Consider the following 23,616-nt stretch of genomic DNA (forward strand, 5'->3'; position numbering starts at 1 on the left):
CATCTTTGTGCACCTATTAGGCCCTGCCTCCGGCAGGGCTTATTAGATGTCTGTCACGATATACTGCAATACATTAGTATTGCAGTATATCGTGCAAGCGATCTAACGAAGTAAAAATGAGTTAACGTTTACTTAAAAAAAATGTAAGTAAAAAAAAAAAAAAAAACACCGTTTCCCATTTTCCCCCTAGAGCATAGTAAAAAAATAAATAAATAAACATAATTGGTATCGCCGCATCCGTAAAAGTCTGAACTATTACAATATATCATTATTTAACCCGCACGGTGAACGCCGTAAAAAATAAATAAATACGCCAGAATGTCTATTTTTTGGTCACCTTCTCTCCCACAGAAAATGAAATAAAAAGTGATCAAACCATCGCATGTACACCAAAATGGTATCTTTAAAAACTACAGCTTATCCCACAAAAAATAAGCCCTCATACCACTTAATCGACGGAAAAATAAAAAAGTTATGGCTCTCGAAATTTGGCGACACAAAATAAATTTTATTTTTTGCACTTAAGTTTTTACTTGTAAAAGTAGTAAAAATATAGAAAAAACAATATATATTTGGTATCGCCGTAAACGTATTGACCCACAGAATAATGTTCACATGTTGTTTTAATTGCACAGTGAATTCCGTAAAAAGGGTGCGCAAAAAAAAACGTGGAGGAATCGCTGTTTTTTTTCATTTTCTACCCCACAAATAATTTTTCCCCGTTTCCTAGTACATTATATGGCAAAATAAATCGTGCTATGAAAAACTACAACTCGCCCCGCAAAAATCAAGCCCTCATACGACTATTTAGACGGAAAAATAAAGAAGTTCTGGCTTTTGGAAGGTGGAGAGGAAAAAACTAAAATGAAAATCTGAAAAAGGGCTGCGGCGGGAAGGGGTTAATATTATTTTAACATTCATACACACAACATTCTATAAATAATGAATACAATAGGCAAGAGGAAAGTAAAACAAAAACAAATGAGGCATTGCTTTTCTGTTTTTATTGTAACAAAACATTATGTACAAACATTTTGCAGCATCACAATTTGATACTTATAATAGAAATAAACAAGTTAAGACAAAAGAAACATGACTGCACTTCATTTTGGCCTTGATCTATCAAATGGAGAACAAATCACTGTAAACCCCACGTTCTCCCTTCCTTTGTCGGTTTAACTTTTCAAGCATTTGTGCATCCTACAAACTTGACCACAGTCAATTAAATTATTGCTTGTAGTAATACAAACAGTGAGAGGAAGGTGGAAAGATATGTTCTCATTTCTCTCCTCTTCTCAATATGAATGTCTCCATTATAGTAAAAATATCACGTCTTCTATGCCCTCTCTCTTACAACAAACTTTGGGGGACATCAAGTAGGTGCTTAAATTGTATGGAAAACAAGTTGTATCCAACAGCAACCACAATATCGCGATACCACAACTAAATCTGCTGGACTGCTAGGTGCGACAACAGTTTTTATGATATTCACTTACACGATTTTATTAACTTTTCCCAAGTCACCGACAAAGCTCATTGTCTTGACGACATTGATCTCCCTGAATTGACTTGAAGCTTTCAAGATCTCTGTTTCAGTCAACCTGAGATTTGCTAGAGGACCATAGATTGCGCATTTCCAAGGAGGAGTGGTGCAAGTCTAAGTAAAGCTCTCACTGGCATTTTGAGGTCTCGGAATTTCAAGAGGAGCTCAGAGAAGCTATTACTTCCTATACGAAAATGAAATAAATTTTATTCTTTAAACAAGTAACCACTGAAAATATATTTTAAAATTAATTTTATTCATACGTTTCCACGAGTAAAGACAGACATGAAATATTTTAAAGTGCCCCAACAAAAATCACTTGCATGGGAAACAGAAAGTCATAGGTGGTTGAGGAGGAGTTAAAAATATGATTAACCCCCAGAGTAGCTATGTGAGTGTCCTGAAATATTTGACGTATGGAATGTGGGGCATAGGAAACCGCTTTGTATCTGCTCTCCACTCTGGCTAAAAGATTAGGAACCTGAAAAGGGAACACCCCCCTCCTCTATTAACTAAGAATTCCCGAATACTTTTAAGTTGTTATATTTACAACTTGAGCGCTTTGGCGCCATTCATATTTTCTTACTCAAACAATGCTGACTATTAGGGGATGGGGACAAGCAGAGACTATATATCATGTGTAGCGGACATGTCCTATGGTGTGTAGGTTTTAACTTACGTTCTACGATCTTATCTACGTGGTTTACTCATTATGATTTAAGAAAGTCACCTCAGGGGACTTTACCTAATTACGTCCCGTCAGATATACCTCGCCACTCTTGCACTTCTTCTTACATATGCCATTGCTCGATTTTGGAAGAGACCAGTGGTTGACTTTTACTTAAACAGAAACTTGGTGGATTTTTATTAATGAGAAACTCTCTAGCATTCTTTTTAGATAAACATAAGAGGTTTGATAAAATATGGTCCCCAACTTGATCCAAAATTGTGTTTATTGGGCTTGATGTCGGAGGACGGGGGCTTTTCATGGCTAGGAAGGCGGTGGCTACGCGAAGGATGGCTGATAGGACACCGACGATCGCCCAATGGCGTAAACTGATCAATGATGTCCTTCCGTACGAGAAAGTTGTATACAAGAACCGTGGACGTCCTGCTAAATTTACTTTAATATTGGGTAGTTGGTGCTCCTCTAATCTCACTGCACAGTTAGGGCATTGAGGTTTTGCTAAGGTATAATTGCTGGAAGTAATGTGATTTTCTAAGATACTTTATTGCCTACCTGCGTGTGGGATACATGTTTTACTCCTTATGCTTATTGTCCCATTTCACTTTTTTATTGTCCGCCTGAATGTTTGATACATCTTATTATGATGTTTATGTCTAATTGACCCTGTTGTTTTACTTTTATATAAAACAATTTAAAAAAATTAAATAAAAAATATGGTTGCCATGGATCACATATGTTAACTCATACATTGTGCAGTCCAGACACCCAGTCCCCTATCCCTTCTTTCTCCTCCTCTTTTCTTGCTTCCCCCTATTTTTCTAAATCCATCTTTTCTTCTTTTTTTGATTGTTTATACTGAATTGTAATTTTGCTGTTTGTGCAACATATTTATGCTGATTTTTGATTTGTTCTGCCAAACCGTTATATTCATCCTGCTTTATTATGTAAAACAATAAAACTTGTGAAATGAAAACAATGCTGTGTACATAATAGATGTTGTGAATATTACTTAGCAATGACAAATAATTGATATTTGCCACTCCCTCGATACACAATATAATAGGCTTAAAATTCTTAAAGGGTAACTAAACTTTTTAAAAACTTTTGACATGTCTTAGTGATAGGTCAGGAGTTTTGATAGGTGGGGGTCCGAGCACAGAGACCCCCACTGATCGCTAAAATGAAGCAGTCGGGTGACAACGGTGTATCGTCGCTTCTGATCGACTTTCATCGGAAAGGCGAGCAAGCGGTGTACAGGCTCAATAGAAAGCCTATCGGTCCGTATACAGCTTGGCCTTCCGAGGAAAGCCGATCAGAAAAAAAGTGGTAAAACACTCACACGAGCGCTTCTGCCGCTTTGTTTTAGTCATCAGTGGGGGGTCTCAGTGCTCGGACCCCCACTGATCAAAACGTCTGACATGTCACTATGACATGTCAAAAGCTTTTCAAAAGTTTAGTTACACTTTAAAGTAACGTGATGAGAAATTTCTTATGAATTAAATTTCCTTCTGTTTCGATTCACCCGCACACGGCACTCTCAAACATTATAGATATAAAGTACCAATTTAGCGGAATGTACGTTTAAAAAGGGTTAAATAAAAATACCTTCCAGTCTTCCTTCAGTTAATTCTTTTGGCGCTGGCACAGAGTAGTAAACCAAGAAACAGGCCAACATACTGAGCCGAGAGTCTTCGACAGACTGAACAGCTAAATAGGAGTGAAGTGAAACATCCCCACCACCTGCCAGAAAACAAGGGATATTTATATTCATCATTGGTTTATATCACTTGTCATTCTTTGCAAGCAAAAAAACAAAAAAAACTTTATGAACATAAAACAATGATATTTCATCATTACATATTACGAGGCATAAATGCACAGGATAAAGACAGATTTTCCTCTATACAAATCACAAAATAGACCATACAAGGAATACTGTGTGGTTTTGAGAACCAGTGTAGCAGAGCTAGAGAAAATTCAGATGCCGGTGACCTAATTAATAAAAGGAATCGATGGATTACAACGGAGGATTGGCAGAATTGGGGTTATTCATTTAGAAGAAGGGGTGGCTTACAGGTTACCTAAATAATATGAACAAATATATGGCAGCACAAATAAGGTAAATCTTGAATCCTTTTCGCTAAACTGTATACAATATAGTTAGCCACAATTTTATTATGCACATGCTACACAACTTACACTGCAGCCACTGGTCTAGGGTATTATCTATGGCGCATTTCATCACTGGCAAAAACTCAGAGTTCATAAAGAGTCCGCGGTTGGTGTTCCTCTTCATCCTTTCCTGAAGGCCCTGTGAACTAAAGAACTCTAGAACCAACTTGATCTGCCACAGTTCAAACGTTTCTGTTGTTTCTCTTCTTTCAAGTCTTCTCACAGCCTTTGGAATAAAGAAAATATTATCCAGGACATACAAGTCCTATAACCTACTAGCAATGATATGTAATTGCTGTAAGATCCAGTAGCGACCCATCAGATCAGCTGACATTGGGGGAGGTTTATCAGGAGAGGGATTATTTTAAGCGTTCAACTCCTTGTACACCAGCCACATCCTAACTCATTAAAATGAGACTATTGCAAATTGAGTACAAAGATACTAGATATTACATTTAATTTATAGGTAATCTTAGCTTAAAGTGGAGCTTCCCGTCAAATGTGAAGGTTACAGTTAGGAGTCTATTTAACTCAGGTTACATTTAGGAGTCTATTTAACTCATAGACATAGTAATTTATTTTCTAGGATGCCTTTAATCCCCTTAACCCTATGTAATTGAAATAATAGCACAGTCTGGAGTAAACATTAAATACAAGTAAAGAATATATTATCTTACCTGGTCGATTGCAATGTAGGCAGGAAGCATCTCTGGGTTCTCTTGAGTTACACACTCATACAAGATTGATGAAAACAAGTCCAAGATTTCTTGTTTCTGACAATATAAAAGATATGATTTAGGTAACGAATACACATATTTTCAATATTTAACTGGTTGCCGACACAGGACGAGTATGCTCGTCCTGAGCGGCGAGCACTTCGCGCATTAGGACGAGCATACTCGTCCTGTGAGACAGCCGTCTCTGCGCGCGTCTGTGCACGCGATCGAGAGCGGGGCAACGGCTGTAATACACAGCCACGGCCCCGCTCTGACAGCGGAGAGGAGAGAAACATCTTCTCTCCGCTGTCAACCCTTTGAACGCCGCGATGAAAGCTGATCGCGGCGTTCAAAGAGGGGGGACTGCACATTGATCGCGTCACAGAAAATAACTGTGATGCGATCAAAGCCCACAACTCGTATGGCCAGACAGCCCAGGGTCCAGTGAAGGACCCCAGGGCTGTCTGAACATATTTCCTGTTGTTAGGGCATACTGAGGTATGCCCTAACAACTGCCTGTGTACAATCAGTAACAGGCTAATGTACTGGCATATAGATCTATGCCAGTACATTACAGTTACAAAATCAAAATCAAAATGATAAATCCCTTTATGGGATTAAAAAAAAAAGTTAAATGAATGTAAAAAAAAAAATAATGGTAAATAAATAAATAAATAAATAAAAAGTAAATAAAATACACAGAAACACAAATTTTTTATAATAAATAAACTTTTTCAAATATAAGTCCCAAAACATGAAATAATATAGACATATTTGGTATCGCCACGACCGTAACAAACTGTACAACAAATGTATAACATTATTTATGATGATCGGTGTATGGTGTAAAAAAAAAAATATTAAAACTGCTGCGCAACTGCTTTTTTTCTGCATTTTAATCTAATTAAAAATGTATAGAAATTAAACGATAATGTATTTGTACCAAAAAATGGTACGTACATAAAGTACAACTCGTCCCGCAAAAAACAAAGTCTCATACAACTACGTCGTACAAAAAATAAAAGCGTTATGAGCGTCGGGATGCAAAGAGGGAAATGTAAAAAAAAATTGCTCTGTCCTCAAGGCCAAAATTGGCCGTGTCCTTAAGGGGTTAAATTTGCAGGTTCACTTTAACTGTTGACCTATTGTTCTCAACGTGATAAGTGGTTCTTTGGCTGATAGATACTTTGTTTTTGCCTCATATAATCTGATTTTAAAGAAAGAAAAAAATGAAAAAAATAAGAACAAAACCCTTTTGAGTAAGACAACTTTTAGGCTACGGCTCCCCGATGACAAGAGTCGCTGCATTACCGTATGTTGCAGGTGACTTTAATGTTTTCCTACGCCAGTGGCCTTGTAAAAAAATAAATAAAAAAAATGGTTGGATTTTTTAAATGGCGACATGGGTCTTTCCAACCTTCCAACATTGAAGTCATCTGCAAATCGCTGTAATGCCGCAATTGAACAGCAAACTGCAGGCAAATCTGCATCGCCCTAACCTAACAAATAAAATCCATTTACAATTTAAAGTCTGAGTAATGGGTAATCTTCTCGCCCCAATACATAGAATTAAACAAACTCTATATTACCTGGCCCAGGTCAGTTGTTGGTTTACAGAAATATTCTGCAAATGACAGGAGTGCTGGATCAGATGTGAAAGCAGAAATGGCCTCAGGCTAATCAGGAAGGAAGGAAGAACTCTGTGTTATTCCATTTATCAGGCACATGTTTTATAACCCAAATTACGGGAAATTCTAAAAGGCCTCCTTGACTGTAAACAAGCACTTATTCATAAATTCATGCATTCGAACTGTAGCAATGAATGAAACACTGAATAAAGAATACACTTACACAGAGTCATAATTAATACTAAGGACTATGAGGAAACTTACAAGGGGTATTCCCAGAATAGACAAATATTACCTATCCGCAGAATAGGTAATAAAGTGTCTGATTGCTTCGGGCTTCACCGATCACTAGAATGGGGGTCTTGAATGTGAGTCAAGGCCCCCACAGCAGTGAGGAGGAGCTTGAATACATGTCTATGCGACTGACGCAAACAGCCGAGTGCTGTACTCGGCTGTCTTGGTCAGTCCTACAGACGCTCCATTCTGAGTTCTCCTCAGTGCAATCGTGCAGTGAGTGATCAGTTCTAGTGATCGGGGGGGCCTCAGCGATCAGACCTTTCTCACCTAGCCTGCGGATAGATGATCATTGTCCATTCTGGAAATACCCCTTTTAAATGGTCATCGGAATCTTATCTCTAGAATATGCATTCCCATCATGATTGGTGGAGGTTCTGACCTCTGGCACCCCACCGATTCTGAGAATGAAGGTTCCGCAGCAATAATTTAGCACTGCGTCCTCTTCACTGCTTTTGCCTGTACAGCCCCATTCAAGTGAATGGGTCTGGCTAGAGTTCAGTGCCCAGCCAGGAAAAACTGTGCAGGGAAAACATAGAGTCCTAGCGATATGCCATCAGTTTATAAGACGGGAATAAGCCTTTAAAGTGTAGTTCTAGTTATTTGTTCAACATTAAAAAATTGCCTGCAGGTGCACTCTTAAAATCCTATAAGTATTACTTATAATTTTCATATCTAAATTTATTTTATTTTTTATTTTTCTCCCAACCTCCACTAAAATAAATAGAAACTTTAAAGGAGTCGTCTGGGATTACAAATATGAAAAAAGAAGAGATCTGCCCCCCAGGGAAACAGTGCTACACTTTCCACTGGCTGGGTCTGGTATTGCAATACCATACACAGCACATGGATAAGCGTGGCGCGGTTTCTGGAAAAAAAAAGCAGACATTTTTTCCTAATTCAGACGGCCGTACAACGTACGTACTACAGACACAATACTGAATGACGCTCAGATCAGTGTGGGTGAGGACCGGTTATTGCAACTTTAATACAGATGCTCATATTGGGATTACATTACAAAAAGTGCCAAGAGGAAGGGGAGAGAGCAGGGAACAGTCTGGGTGTACATGAATGCACTCTTGGTAACTAGTTACATAATACAGTAATTATGGGCATCATGTCTTATACATGATCCTAACCTAGGAGCCAAATACCAGTGATATGGTTCTACCTAGGTAACAAGATTCATGCTGGTGCCATTGGGGTACAATATTATATGCCTGCTGCCAATAGCAGGAGCCACACGCAGAGGTCCTGAGAGTCGCTGGTTGGGGAACACTGGTCCAGACTAAGGCCCCATATGCACACGACCGTAATTTTAATCCGCAATTACGGACCGTGACTGCAGGTCAGAAATACAGATCCATTAATTTCTCTGGCCCACGGACACCTTCTCGTATATTTACGGGAAGGTTTCCGGCCCGTAGAGATGATCCGAAAAAAATAGGACATGTCCTGTTTGATTTTACGGACCGTGCTCCTATACTTTATAATGGGAGCACGGCCCGCACATGCAGATGACTGTCCGCGGCTGTTAGTGCCCGTAATCAAGGACTGTGATTCCGACTACGTCTGTGTGCAGGGGGCCTAAGAGAAGAAGCATCCATATGTGCATGTACATTTTATTATTTGGGGGGAGATGCACCTTTATTTTCAGCTTCGTGCCTGCATTAAAATCAGCTTAGACTTAAGGAAGAAAAGATAGAGGAGAACGGGTCTCATAATAGTTTAAAGAGGCTCTGTCACCAGATTTTGCAGCCCCTATCTGCTATTGCAGCAGATCGGCGCTGCAATGTAGATTACAGTAACGTTTTTATTTTTAAAAAACGAGCATTTTTGGCCAAGTTATGACCATTTTTGTATTTATGCAAATGAGGCTTGCAAAAGTACAACTGGGCGTGTTGAAAAGTAAAAGTACAACTGGGCGTGTATTATGTGCGTACATCGGGGCGTGTTTACTACTATTACTAGCTGGGCGTTGTGTATAGAAGTGTCATCCACTTCTCTTCACAACGCCCAGCTTCTGGCAGTGCAGCACTGTGACGTCACTCACAGGTCCTGCATCGTGTCGGCACCAGAGGCTACAGATGATTCTGCAGCAGCATCGGCGTTTGCAGGTAAGTCGATGTAGCTACTTACCTGCAAATGCTGATGCTGCTGCAGAATCAACTGTAGCCTCTGGTGCCGACACGATGCAGGACCTGTGAGTGACGTCACAGTGCTGCACTGCCAGAAGCTGGGCGTTGTGAAGAGAAGTGGATGATACTTCTATACACAACGCCCAGCTAGTAATAGTAGTAAACACGCCCCGATGTACGCACATAATACACGCCCAGTTGTACTTTTACTTTTCAACACGCCCAGTTGTACTTTTGCATAAATACGAAAATGGTCATAACTTGGCCAAAAATGCTCGTTTTTTAAAAATAAAAACGTTACTGTAATCTACATTGCAGCGCCGATCTGCTGCAATAGCAGATAGGGGCTGCAAAATCTGGTGACAGAGCCTCTTTAAGCGAGCCATTAACAAAGATTTGCTCTGACCCGCATTCCGATTTCTTTTCCATTAAGGGGTTGTTAAAGGGACAAATACTGCAAGATAATTGCGATTTTTACATGTGGATAACAAACTCTCAGTCACAAGTGAGTGCTAATACAATAAAAATCATTATCATTACAGATGGATATATGTGATCAGACTGTTTAAAAGAGGGTTTCTGGGACCACCACCGCAGAATAAAGGGGCTGTGCCTGGTACTGCAAGCTCAGTACTATTCAAATGAATGGTGCTGAGCCGCAGTACCAGGTACAGCCGCATGTATAGACAGGCCACTGTGCCTGGATAAACAATGAAGGGGTTGTCTTCAATTAATAGGAAAATAAACACTTCTTTAAAATCAAAGTAAGGAATAAAAAGTCTTGAGTGTTTCTCTGTAAAACTCGTTGGGCACAAATGACCCAAGCAGAGATGTGGGATTAAAGCCAGTTGATTTCTCGGAAATTGTGCGTCATAGGATTGTACACAGCTGTAGTCACCCCACCCATCCTCTTCCTAGATTTTTCACAATTACTTTCATAAACAAAAGCATTTGATCATATTTCAAAGAAACCAATGAAAAACAAAACATTTTATAGTTTACTGCTAAAGAATAACATGTATGGACCATCTGCCTTGCCGATTATAGCATTTCTGCGCCTTAAGTTCAGTTTCTCACAAGTATAATATGGGCGCATTATGGTGCCTGTATCACAGCGACAAACTTATCATCTGAACTAGCATCATAGGGACCTTATGTATTACGCTCAAGCAAAACTGGCTAAACACATGTTACTTTACTCAGCACTTCAAATGCCAATGCCTTGGGCTGAAGGAGCTACTCAAAAATATACTTGTTATTTATTAGGAACGCAAAGACAGATGTAAAGAATGGGTTCCCCTTTGAACACCACTGTACATATAGATATATTCTGAGTAACTTTGTAAATACATTGCAATACTTATCTTGTACTAATCCAGCATTGGTTCAGAGCTGTATTCACAGTTCTGCTTATAGTCATTGGAAATAGTCAACAACTTCGTCTTAAAATATATCCCCAACGGCTCAGCTGAGCTCCAATGAGGCAGCTAGTTTTTCTGCTCCAATTACTGTACTGCACCTATTGTATTGATGTAACTATTCAGAATTCAGATCACCAGAGCAAGCTTTATGTAGACACTGATCTAGCACGGGATGCTGAGAGATGTCAGCTCTAAAGCCAGGACTGTGAATGCAGCTCCAAACTATAAGACAGACTCGGGATCAGCACAAGATATGTCATGTAAAGTATTTACGAAATTACTCTACTTTTTGTGGATTTAAATGTATAAAATGGTGAGAAAAAGGTGAACCTATGCTTCTTAGCACTGGAATATCCAAGCAACAAAAATCATTAGAATATTCCCTATTATTTTGCCCTCATTTTCTGCTTCACTGACACTTAATAGAGGCGCTGTAAGAGGTCTATGAAAATGCTGCCCTTATTTCTACATGCCATTATGCCAATTAAAAAATAAGAACACCAACGTGGAAGCAACCGTCAATAATGACATAAAGTACCTTAAAACTACGAGCTTCTGAGTTTCTGTGAGTAACACTCTGCGCAAGTAGACTTCTCCAGCCCATGGGGTCCTCCTTATAGGAAAGCTGTCCAGCCCGGAGTTTTACATACAGAACACCATCCTTACATAAAATAGACCTAAAAGAGAAACACATAGAGACAACAGCTTTAAAGTTAGTTTAGTTGTTCTTGCACTAAAGCCAGAGGTTAAAGGGGTTATCTGGGATGTGAACATTTTTTATTAAGGACTGGAAATGAAATAAATTAAAAAAAGCCATACTTACCTATCCTTGCCCCAGCAATCCAGCTCTGAGGCTCCGGCGGCACTCCTGTTGGTTGTTTGCATGTAACCGCTGCAGCCAATCTGAGGGTTCAGCAGCCATATATTGTCTTTCTGGCATTATGGCAGAAATGCTATTAGTCATCGGTAAGCCGCGCTGAGCCGTCTGATTGGCTACAGCAGTTACATGCTACGTGCATGTAAACAACCAACAGCGTTCGCGCTGGGGGCAAGGAAAGGTAAGTATTGCTTTTTTTGGCTTATTTCATTTCCAGCCACTAAAAAGAAAAAAAATCACATCCTGGATAACCTTTTAAACACTACAGCATTGCAAACCTGGGGTTTAAATATGACCAGGGCAACAATTGCACGGAATTTGTATGTTCTCCCTATATTTGCATGTGTTTTCTCTGGGTATTGCATCCCCTGTATGTACAAGGACTGAAGAGAATGCTTTCTCTGTTCAGAACTTTGCAATGTGTATCCACTATATACTGTACATAAATGATAGGAAATAGTTAATCAGGCAGTAGACAGGACATCAAATTATATTTTCAAAAAAAGCAGAGCTGGTGTTCACTGGTTAACGCTGAAACATTTTAAGACCACATTATATGGAGCAAGAACTTGAATACTGTACCTGTTCAAGCTATTGTAAGTGAGACAGGATGAATGTTGCTGCATAGTATCGGATCTAGTCATTCAGCCCAATTTCCTAGTTATTTCATGCCTAAAGGTGGTTTTACACGGGCAGATCTAGAACACGTGTAACCACCTTTAACAAACGCCGATCGGCAACATAGTGTTGGTTGATCGGCGCTCGTTTGCTCCATTCACATGGAGCAACGATCTCTAAGTATGGGGATGTACAATTGTTCTTACGATCACTTGTTCCCATGCATTTGCATCACGTTGGCAGCACCCTCTACACAGGGAGATGTGCTGCCGACTAGTGACCATAATTTTGCGCGCTGCATTTTCAACGTGACCGATTACCTGTAAGATTTGTCCCCACACTTGAGATTTCTGTTTTATTTTAAATTATCGTGGCCACAACTTAAACTATAATATTTCGATATAAAAATGGCTGAATAGAACAATAATGCTACATAATGGAAAAGACAGTTTTTTTGGTATAACCAGGCAAATAATGAGAAATCATGGCTCTACTTTAATGAATAGTCTCAATAAAAATATTTAAAATCGTTCCCATAAGAGGAAATAATAGGGTGAATCAGAAAATCCCTCAGGTTTGTTGTCTATGGTATACACTACCTGGTTTTCCCAAGATATGTCTTCCACACCTTCAAGGCAACGCATCCGCACAAAATATATCCTAAGGATACCAGGTAGTTTAATTTGAAGGCTATGGACAAGCTTTGGGGTGTTTTTTTTTCTATATATATTATTGAAATGCATTTTATAGTGATAAAAGATACTTTTGTAATAGACTTTAAAAAATAAATAAAAAATGCACTGATTCTCTTCTGCAGCTTCTATGCTTCACAGTACATAGAAGCTGCAGAAAGCTGTTCTGAGTTGAATCAGTCAGTGTGCTCCACTGACTGTTCGGCTGACAGCGGCTCCTGAGTTCAGTTCTGAACAAGTCAAAGTGGATTAATCAGAACTGAGCTTAGAACATCACTGTCTTTTTTTCCACTAAATATAAGCATTTCAATAAAGAAGAAAAAAAAAAAAGAAAAAGAAGAAGGCCCTAAAGGGTGTCCATAGCCGTTAAGTAAGCGTCCTCTCAACCATTCATGTAAAATTATACTGGCTCTATATCACCATAAACGTCTAGCGACAAATAACCTTTTTTGTAAGATATCCTGCAAAGATCATATCGTTGTTTTTAACTCAGTTTTATGGTTTTAGATTTTATTCAACTTACTGCAAATGTTGAGATCCTTTATGCAAGTCAATAATGATTTCCCAATAGCGAGGCCCTTTTACTTTTATCTGTTTGTGGAAAGAAAAAAAAAAAGCAAATGAATCAGACAATTGTTTTCTTGGGCTCTTACTTTTCCTCTTTCTCATGGGCTCTTACTTTTTTGTACAGTTTCCTCTAACAACATACTCCCAAATTTCTGTTGTATATCAAATTTTTTATGAAACTGGGGGTTTTAAAAAAGCAAACATTACCGCATCTAGAGACATTTTTTCCCAGATTCTGTACGGAGATAGGGATGTCACGATACCAGAATTTGGACTTCGATACCGATACTTCGTTTAGTATTGCGATTTCGATACCAAAACGATACTTATCCAACAGTAATAAAAAAAAAGTTCTTCCATTTTCTGATGTGAGGCGCGAGGTGTGATGAATTTTGAATCTCCATGTGCCTCACATTAATACTAATTAACCCCATTATGTTTCTCAGTCATAATGGGTTAATGTGAGGCACATGGAGGTTAAATTCATCACACCTCGTGCCCCACAATAAGTGATAGAAAGCAGTTTTTATAAAAAAAAATTACAGCGTACACATCATAAATAATGCAAAAAAATTGTTGTGCAGGTTATTACGGCCGCACCAATACTGAATGTGTATATTTTATGTATTGAGACCTATTTTAATGTTTATTGTAAAAAATGTGTATGTGTATATTTTTTAAATATTACTTTATGTTTTTACTTTATTTCTAAACTTTTTTTTTTTTTAAATCAGACAAGTTTTTATTGAGAATACAACCGGTATTATACATCTTTTGCATTTCTGATAAAGTACATAGGAAGCACTCAACAGGAGAAAAACAAAGTAACAGCATAACATCGTGTGTTTAGTACAAAGTTCCTGCAATTACATTACACTTTGCATTTCATCATTTTTAGTTGTACCTTCATATACCTCCCCCTCCCTAACCCTAACAACCAAACTCCCCCCCCTCCTCGCAGTACTTCCTCTGTTCCCTGATTTGCCAAACCCCTCCACCTCCTCCATCCTTCCTGTATTGCAAACAGTGATCCCGCCATACTTTGAACATATAAATGCGTCAGCCCACCTTCAAATCTCTTTATTTCTAAACTTTAATGTACTGGCATATATCTATATTCCAGTACATTAGCCTGTGTACGGATAGTACACAGGCAGTTGTTAGGACATACCTAAGTATGCCCTAACAACAGGAAATATGGTCAGACAGTCCTGGGGTCCTTCAATGGACTCTGGTCTGTCTGCCCATATATGGTATGTCTCTCAATCGCGTCACAGGGATTCCTGTGATGCGATCCAAGGGGCATACCACTTCTCATTTTCCTCTTGAATGCTGCAGTCAGCTTATATCGCAGCATTCACGGGAATAACGGTGGAGATGAGATGTTTCTTTGATCTCCGGCGTTATAGAGCGGGACAATGGCTGTGTAATACAGCCATTGCTCCGCTCCTGACAATAAGTGCATGCGCGGTCAGCATGAGGGGATGCGGCCGGCGCTGCACTAATAAGCGGCGGCGTAGGCACTGGAGACAGAACATGGTGGTGTTTTGCAGTGCGCTCGCCATGTTGTCTTCAGTGCCGCCGCCCATTAGTGCAGCGCTGGCCGCATCACCTCATGCTGACCGCGCGCACATGTCAGGACTCCGGAGCGGGGTAATGGCTGTATTACAGAGCCGCAGCCCCGCTCTCATACATTCATGTGTTACTATACTGAGCTGTGCGGCCGCACAGCTAAGTATCGAAATACATGAAATAGCGGTATTGAACTGTTTGGGGATGCACAGTATCGAAGTTTCGATGCATCGTGCATCCCTATACGGAGATGTACTGAATTATCATTATATTGGGAGAAGTGGCCACATATAATTAGTCCCTCTCTACATAAACCTGTGTTACTAAAACCTACCAGAGACCTCCATCATAGGTTCCCGGGATTCCCATTAATTTCAACAGAGAACATCAACACAAGAAGGGCTACCTCTTCACCTTGAGAAAGAATGGGGACCTGTTTGCTCTAAAAATAAGTGGGGACATATACATAATTTCTTGCTGCACTACTTCTGATATACATATAAAGCTGCCTTTTTTTCTGTAACCATAGGAATGCTTTTGGCTACAACTCAGTAAAGTTAAAATGCCAGTGATGAAAAGGAGGAAAAAAAAAAGAAGGAAAACTTCTAAAAGTATTTGTTACTTGTCGCCAAAATGTCATGTCTAAAGTTATATTTGACGTTCCCAAGATTTGTCATGTTCAGATTATTCACTTATTAGTGTATGAATGATATTGATACTACATACTTGTTTCAGTAGATGTAACTCTGGAAGCAATGTGGGCGCCATGAGCACTTCCGTGGTTTCTTCATACCATTGAGTCCCCTGCAATTTAAAAATCAACTGAATACAGTCACTTAATCCATGTGTATGGCACTGTAGAAGTTGCAAAACTCTTCTCCTTCCAGACTTATGGTACACATACGCTGATATCACATATCTTCCAAACCAATAGAAAACAACTAATAGTGAACACATATAGTATACCTTGTATGTAACCTCTAGCAGGACATAACAGGGAGTGATTGTGTCCACGTCCACAGGGACCAAAAGCCTCGGCTCAGCAGCCAGCACATAGAGATGACGTAAAGCTTGTAGGTGATACCTAGTTGGACATACAGACGTTAGTGCTCACCTACATGTCATTGGAAAATATTCTAATAATGATAAAAGAGAAAACATGCTAAACATTTATGGAGTATTTTATAAAATTAGAATAATCTCTAAGAGAAGCACTGTACTAAAGAAACAGAGTATATATATTTGGAAAACAGCAGCCGCTTTAGGAAGAATGAAGTGTCACCATGTAACCAATTCTACCAGAGCAGCACCCACTCTTTTCAGCGGCTCTCCTGGCTAACAAAGAGGGTCCTCTGCAGGGGACCTCCACTCTATATATACAGGACATATGGACAATGTTGTCCAGTTAGTTAACCCCTTAAAATAAGTTTTCCCCACAATAACTTATGCCATATAACTTTGGTGCCATAAATGTCTTATCGGTGAAGGTTGGACCACTGTCCATTGAGGTCTAGGGGGGGATAAAGAAACAGCTGAGCGCATGGACTCCCCCATTCTAAGGGTCTGAGAGAGTCCCAGAGTTCAGTCCCATGGTTAAGACCTGTATGGCATATCAGATTTTCCTCGATGCATCGGAGTGTCTGGCTAACCCTACTCACTTGTGAGAACTAGTACTACCAGTGTTTGTTTACATGCGGGCAGCATGTGATCGCCGCAACCATTCAGAGGGCTCAACAGTGACGTGACATATTTTTGGTTTTATGGCGACCAATGCTGAGCGTTTATTCTAGGAATACAACACATGCTGACTGCATGTAGACAAACACTGGAAGGACCGCCGAAGTGTCAGCGCTGGTTTGCCGGAGAGAAGAATAGGTGAGGACTGATTTTGTTTTTATTTTAGGACGTTTACAGACGTTTATAATAAAAAAAATAATAATAATAACACGGATAACCCCTTTAAACAATGAAAATGATCTGCTCTCAGAATGCACAATGTATGTGTGTGATTAACAATATCGTGGCATTACTTGTAGTAAAAGAAAAATACAAATAAACATAAAATAAATAAGACAGAAACATAAGTATCTTGTATTAGAACCAAAAATAAAGAGCAAGATAGGAGCAGCACTTGTGACAAAAACCAAAAAATGGTCCGTGCTATGCTTCAAATATTAAGGAGTGACCTCTCCCCATATAATGTATAGCAAGAAATGAGAGCACAGAAGCAGCACTCTGAGAAAAAAAGTGACATTTATTCACCCAGCAGATGCAACGTTTCACTTCCTCAAGCATGAAAACGCTTCCATTGAGGAAGTGAAACGTTGCATCTGCTGGGTGAATAAATGTCACTTTTTTTCTCGGAGTGCTGCTTCCGCGCTCTCATTTCTTGCTTGTATTAGAACCATGTTCTCTATTGAGCAGCTCAAAACTAACACCACTTACCGGTTATCTGTACTGTGGACAGGAAAATGAGGATACAGGGCACAAAGCAGGGCTGCTATAGAAGTATTTGAAGTGCTCAGTGAATATCTAAAAAAACAAAAACAGAACAACACATAATCAGAAAGTGTTTTAACCATGCAGCAATGTGTTGCCACAAAACCAAAGGAAAAGTGGAGCAGAAAACTGGAGTAAGTTATAGTGGAAATCGACCTCAGCTCCTAGCTGGTGTAGATTTCACTTTATAGGGCGTAGCAATGTAGAGATCTGAGCTCTGCCCCTATCCTATTGGACAGTTTGATGAAAAAAAATATATATATGTACTCACCTCGGCGCTCCTCTTCTCTTCTCCCCTCATCACTCCAGGGCTGCTCATACAACGTACTGACAATGGGCAGCATAAGGACGTTGTAGTGCTGGACCATGCTAGAATGATGAAGGGACCCAGAGGGGAGAATAGGAGCAGCGAGGTGAATATGTTTAGATTTTATTTGATAGGCGACATGGGGGGAATTTATTGCGCATGGCCGTGGTCGTTGCCCCACAATTGTGGCGCAAGGCCTGGCTGAAAGATGTAACACATTTATTAAGAGGCTATTGCCTCTTAATAAATGTGTCACACTTTAATCTAATTTTACTTTCTATTAAGACTGGCGAATGAAACGCCAGTGTTAATAAATTGCCCCTATAATACCTTCTGTATAAAAATAATGTTTCTAATTAAGTTTGTTTCTATTGGAAACAGTTTTTTGTCTGCTCGCGTATTTGACATGAGGTACGTGGTATATGGATTTTGCAGAAGCTACTGTAAGTAAAACACGGTTATTCACCTTCCACCTCCCAAAAACAAGAGTCCCAGAGCCATGTGGTGTGCCAGGTGGAAGCCATAGTTCATCTCACCACCAGTCTTCTTGTGCATAAATCGGCACAGCTGGAGAACTCGGAGATTACCAGAGCCAGCCATCACCATGGAAAGAGACAAGAGCACCACACTCAGACACGTCTCAAGGTTATAATGACCTGTCTTGGAGAGAATTTAAGAACTTGGTGTCTTCATTATGCCTTCCAAACAAACAATAAAAAAAGAAAACCATTGAAGGGAAAATGCATTCAGCAAGACCCAAACTTATGTCATATTGGTAAATAAATGCAATATTGTAACGGATGATTGGCAAACAGCATCTGTACCACCCAACCAACAGAGTGATACCCTCAAGTACAAACCTAGCTTCAGTATCATAAACCAACATCAGAGTCAATAGAATACTACTAGGACAGGAGCTGTGCATACGGTTTACACCTACAACTGACAATGTCCATTGTACTGTAATCCTAAATATTTCTGACCTCACGGCTCAATAATGTATTATGAATTTTGTTCACAGTTGAAGAGGAACTGTGACCATTATTCTACTTACTGTGGTACCACCTTGTCCAGACAGACATTCAAAGTCTTTAGCAAATTTACACTGTAAAATAAATCAAATGATCAGATAGGAGTATACCGATATATATATATATATATACACACACACACATATATATATATATATATATATATATATATATATATATATATATATATATATAAATAACATCATAGAAAATGTGCATATCCAACTTACCAGACAGTTGAAAGCAGCCAGATTGGCAGATCCTGCAAATCGAAACCCTAAAGCTAGACAAGCTCCAGCAATAATGTAAACATGAGCTTGTCTGGAAAAAATACAAAAACACAATCATCAGAAAAGTAGGGCACAGGGTAGTTGGGTACAACAACACTGGATTGACAAGGCCCAGAACCGTTCTCTCAATGCTAAAAGGGAATATTATTACATCATTTTTTTACTAATTATTTACCAACCATTTACTTAAAGGGTAACTAAACTTTCCGAAAACCTCTAAAATGTCATAGTTACATGTCAGAAGTTTTGATCGGTGGGGGTCTGAGCACTGAGACCCCAACCGATCCCTAAAACAAAGCAGCAGAAGCATGTTGTGGGCAGGTCGTGCAGATCACTGGATGGAGATGATCGGTCTCCATCACATATTGCCAATGGTGTAATCCTGTTCTATTTTCCTCCAGCTTCAAAACAGAGATGTTACCTTCCATTGTAATCCTGCCCTCTGATGAAATTGGGACAACCACTAATAGTGTAGAGTTAGTAGCGATCTCTACAAAACGGGGAGTGTCAGCTTATTCTGAAAGCTCAGTGTGAAAACGGCAATATTTAAGAATATATACATTTAATAGTCATACAGAAACCCCCCCCAAAAAAAGACCAGCGCCAAATTATTATTTTTTTTAGAAAAAAAATATGTTTTATTGTGTTGTCTCATCACAGACAACACCTTTAATCTGAGAACTGCAGCTCCTGAAACCCCCGGCAAAAGGAGGATGTGGCTGGCTGCTCAGTTCCCCTGCAGCGGCCTCTGCAATGGACATGTAGTATTAAATGGTGGCCATTGAGATGGATGGCCGTCCATGTAATACATGGAAATCTTGAGTGGGAGCCGCTGCTTCTGCTCTAATTGTGATAGGAGACCTAGCACAGGATAATTAAAATAGGTTTTAGTGTACATTAAAAGGATGAAAACTTTTTTTTAGATACCTTCTATGCGGAGAGATCACTTAAAACTATAGGCCCATAGTCGGAGGCTGCACTACATTTCCGGTTCCGATTTCTGTGCAGTGTTGTCATAGAGACTGTAGATCTAAATGTAAATACTACTTACGCCAAAGTTTCAAGGTTCAAATCCTCAGAGGCAGGTTGCTCTGCAGCATGAAGTGAAACACTATTGGCTGTGATGATCTAGAAATGAAAAGAAGTTCAAGTTCACAGATTAACTGCGTGAGAAAAATAAAAGGTACAACCGCTAGCCTGAAAATAAAAATTATGTTATATTAAAAGTTAATGCTGGACTGATGACTCTCCTAGGGGAAAACCAACAGAGAGGTGGGGAGACTTCAAGTGGAATTGCAAAATGGTCTTCCCCAAAACGAGAAAAAAAACAAAAAAAAAACTGCTTGCGTTGCTTACACTAAATTTCAATAGCTCAGAGACACTTGTCTGTTCCGGTCTATTGCACCTCTTCAGCACAGCGCACAGTTAGGGTATGTGCACAACAAAAACCGGCTGTAAAATACGGAGCTGTTTTTAAAGGAAAAAAGCCTTTGATTTTCATCCGTTTTTTTAAGCATCGAGTGTTTTTTACGGACGATTTTAGAGCTGTTTTTCTATTGATACAATGAAAAACGGCTCAAGAAGTGACATGCACTTCTTTTTTATGGGCCATTTTTTTACGCGCCGTTTTTACAAACGGCCACGTAAAAAAATGCCCCGTGTGAACAAAGTGCCGTTTTTCCCAATGAAATCAACGGGCGTTTATGGCCCGAAAAACGGCTGAAAATAAGCCATGCGAACATACCCTTAAGGATAATTATGTGCAATGCTATAAGCAAAGCCTTGCTTGAATACAGACTTTCCTTACTAAGCGCAACCAAAAAGGTAAGGAGGATTCAGGCAGTCCTCAATGGAGAAAAATTAAAAAAAAACAAAAAAAACAAATGTGGCCTCTTTCGAAAAAAAACCCAAAACCAGTGATAAGGTCCGATGGACCGGAAAACAGATCTGTTTACATATTCCTTCTTTTTCGCTCCCAGGGTAAGCCATGTAAATATCAGAATAGAATATTTTTTTCAACTTAGACAATAGCTTTTGGCATATTATATAGTTAAAAACGAAATTGGACACCTTGCAGATTTGTCTGCTGCGGATTCTGTAAACATTTCTGTTTACCCAATGAAAATCCGCAGCATGCCCTAAATTCCTCGTGAGTTTTCTCTCCAAATACGGACCGTATAAACCTTATCTACATACATCTTACTGTAAATTGTTGATGAAATTCAGTGCGGAATCCACACCGAAACACCTATTCAATCTCGGTAAAATGAAGGTATAAAAATCAATGTAATAATATCAAAAGACAGAATATATGAATAATATCTTGGTCTAAGACAAGTATTTTATAGTAACCTCAAATAGTGTGCCTAATTTATCCACAGGATATGTCATAAATTTCTGATAGATGCGGGTCCCAGTTTCAGGACCCGCACCTGCGTCAAGAACGGGGGTCATCTGACCTCCGTCCCACCTGGAGAGATCACCGATTCCAGATGGAGACTATGTGGAGTGTTGGCCCCCTATAACTGCTCGGCTGTTTCCGTAACTCTCATAGAATATAATGAAACATCAATGTCTGAGATGGGAATAACCCTTTAACACAATAAAAATCATCAGCGCCCTAAATAAGCTGTGACATTATATAAAGCGTGTATGTTGTCTACACCGCAGCGAGCAGAGTAACGGACGTGAGCAAAGCCTAAAGCGGCGTTCAGACGCTGCGGACACAATCCACAGGGAAAGCCTTTCACCTCACAATAGTCAGTGACAGCCGTGGCAGAATAGGGCATGCTGTGGAATTTAAAACGTGCAGAATTCTCTAAAATTCAGGTAGACATTTTCAATGTTGTACTGTATTAGGTTCCCCATAGCCTTGAAAATGCGCCTGACATCTGGAAATTCTCCTCATCCAGTAACTATCCCGATCACATTTTCTACGATTCTCATATAATATACAGTGAAAACACAACGATATTTTGAAGTAATTACTATCTATGCCATTTCAGTTATGCATTAGGGTTACTTACTTGAGGCACATTGCTGTTTACCCAATGTGCATTCGGTAGTATGTCATCCCATAAAATAAGACACCTTGCAAGAGTCTAAAGTGAAGGAAAGACATAAAATTCATTGCAGAGAAACACACAAAACACTGAGACTAATACAGTATTAAATATGGTGCCATATTGTCTCCAAATGATTAGTATGGAACCAAATAACTGGGTATTCTGTAATTAATTATACGCCTATTCCAGCAGAACCAATGAAAACATTTCATACCCTTAATAATAGGAACTCTGGCTTAACAAAGTCAAGTAGATACATAGTATCTGGAGCTCGAAGCCAATCCGCAATTGACCTATAAAAACAAAAGAAAATCAGACACATCAACACTTCACAGACCATGCCAGTGTAGACAGAATAAACGGCCATTAACCCTTTCACGCCGCAGCCCTTTTTCAGATTTTCATTTTCGTTTTTCCCTCCCCACCTTCCAAAGGCCATAACGCCTTTATTCTTCCGTCTATATAGTACTATGAGGGCTTGATTTTTGCGGGACAAGTTGTAGTTTTTCGTAGTACCATTTATTTTGCAGTATAATGTACTAGGAAACGGGAAAAAAATTATTTGTGGGGTAGAAAATGAAAAAAACAGTGATTCCGCCATGGTTTTTTGCGCGCCATTTTTACGGAATTCACTGTACAATTAAAACAACATATTCATTTTATTCTATGGGTCAATACGATTACGCCGATACCAAATATGTGTAGGTTTTTCTATATTTTACTACTTTTACAAGTAAAAACCTAAGTGTAAAAAAGAAAATTTATTTTGTTTCGCCAAATTCCGAGAGCCGTAACGTCTTTATTTTTCCGTCGATTAAGTGGTATAAGGGCTTATTTTTTGCGGGATAAGCTGTAGTTTTTAATAATACCATTTTGGTGTAAATGTGACAGTTTGATCACTTTTTATTTCATTTTTTGTGGGAGATTAGGTGAACAAAAAATAGAGATTCTGGCGTTTACAATTTTGTTTTTTTTACGGCGTTCACCGTGCGGGTTAAATAATGATATATTGTGATAGTTCAGACTTTTACGGACGCGGCGATACCAATTATGTTTATTTATTACATTTTTTACTATGCTCTAGGGGGAAAATGGGAAAAGGGGGGTTTTTTGAACTTTTAATATTTTATTTTTTTTTACACAAAAAAAACAACTTTATTTAACTAATTTTTACATTTTTTATTAGTCCCCCTAGGGGACTTCAACCAGCGATCGTTAGATCGCTTGCACGATATACTGCAATACTAATGTAATGCAGTATATCGTGATTCTGACAGTCTCCTATGAAGCCCTGCCGGAGGCAGAGCTTCTTAGGAGTACCAAGATGGCGGACCTGGGGGACTTCGTCAGACCCCCAGGCAGCCGTGTGAACCAACGGCTCCCCCCGATCTCGCCGCAGGGGGGCCGTTGAGACGTTACAGGGGGTCGCCCCCCTGTTTTTAGTAATTTAAATGCCGCGATCTCTATTGAACGCGGCATTTAACGGGTTAAACAAGCG

The 23,616-nt window shown here is 39.3% G+C and overlaps 1 protein-coding gene across 1 annotated transcript in view; it reads right to left on the bottom strand.

The window, feature by feature from the left end:
* Window positions 1-987: 987 nt before the first annotated feature.
* Window positions 988-23,616, bottom strand: part of ANAPC1 (anaphase promoting complex subunit 1) — a 110,314-nt gene continuing 87,685 nt past the window's right edge. Inside the window, exons 32-47 of the mRNA XM_075862897.1 lie at window positions 22,333-22,411; window positions 22,080-22,154; window positions 20,105-20,181; window positions 18,994-19,084; window positions 18,787-18,837; window positions 18,199-18,392; window positions 17,372-17,458; window positions 15,893-16,010; window positions 15,653-15,730; window positions 13,311-13,378; window positions 11,139-11,277; window positions 6,709-6,795; window positions 5,081-5,176; window positions 4,431-4,629; window positions 3,837-3,971; window positions 988-1,727 (exon numbers count right to left, since the gene is read on the bottom strand). Coding sequence (XP_075719012.1) covers window positions 1,612-1,727; window positions 3,837-3,971; window positions 4,431-4,629; window positions 5,081-5,176; window positions 6,709-6,795; window positions 11,139-11,277; window positions 13,311-13,378; window positions 15,653-15,730; window positions 15,893-16,010; window positions 17,372-17,458; window positions 18,199-18,392; window positions 18,787-18,837; window positions 18,994-19,084; window positions 20,105-20,181; window positions 22,080-22,154; window positions 22,333-22,411 — 1,690 coding nt within the window. The 3' untranslated portion in view covers window positions 988-1,611. The remainder of the gene's footprint in view (window positions 1,728-3,836; window positions 3,972-4,430; window positions 4,630-5,080; window positions 5,177-6,708; window positions 6,796-11,138; window positions 11,278-13,310; window positions 13,379-15,652; window positions 15,731-15,892; window positions 16,011-17,371; window positions 17,459-18,198; window positions 18,393-18,786; window positions 18,838-18,993; window positions 19,085-20,104; window positions 20,182-22,079; window positions 22,155-22,332; window positions 22,412-23,616) is intronic.

The sequence above is a fragment of the Rhinoderma darwinii genome, chromosome 4, assembly GCF_050947455.1.
Source record: "Rhinoderma darwinii isolate aRhiDar2 chromosome 4, aRhiDar2.hap1, whole genome shotgun sequence".
Taxonomy (NCBI): domain Eukaryota; kingdom Metazoa; phylum Chordata; class Amphibia; order Anura; family Rhinodermatidae; genus Rhinoderma; species Rhinoderma darwinii.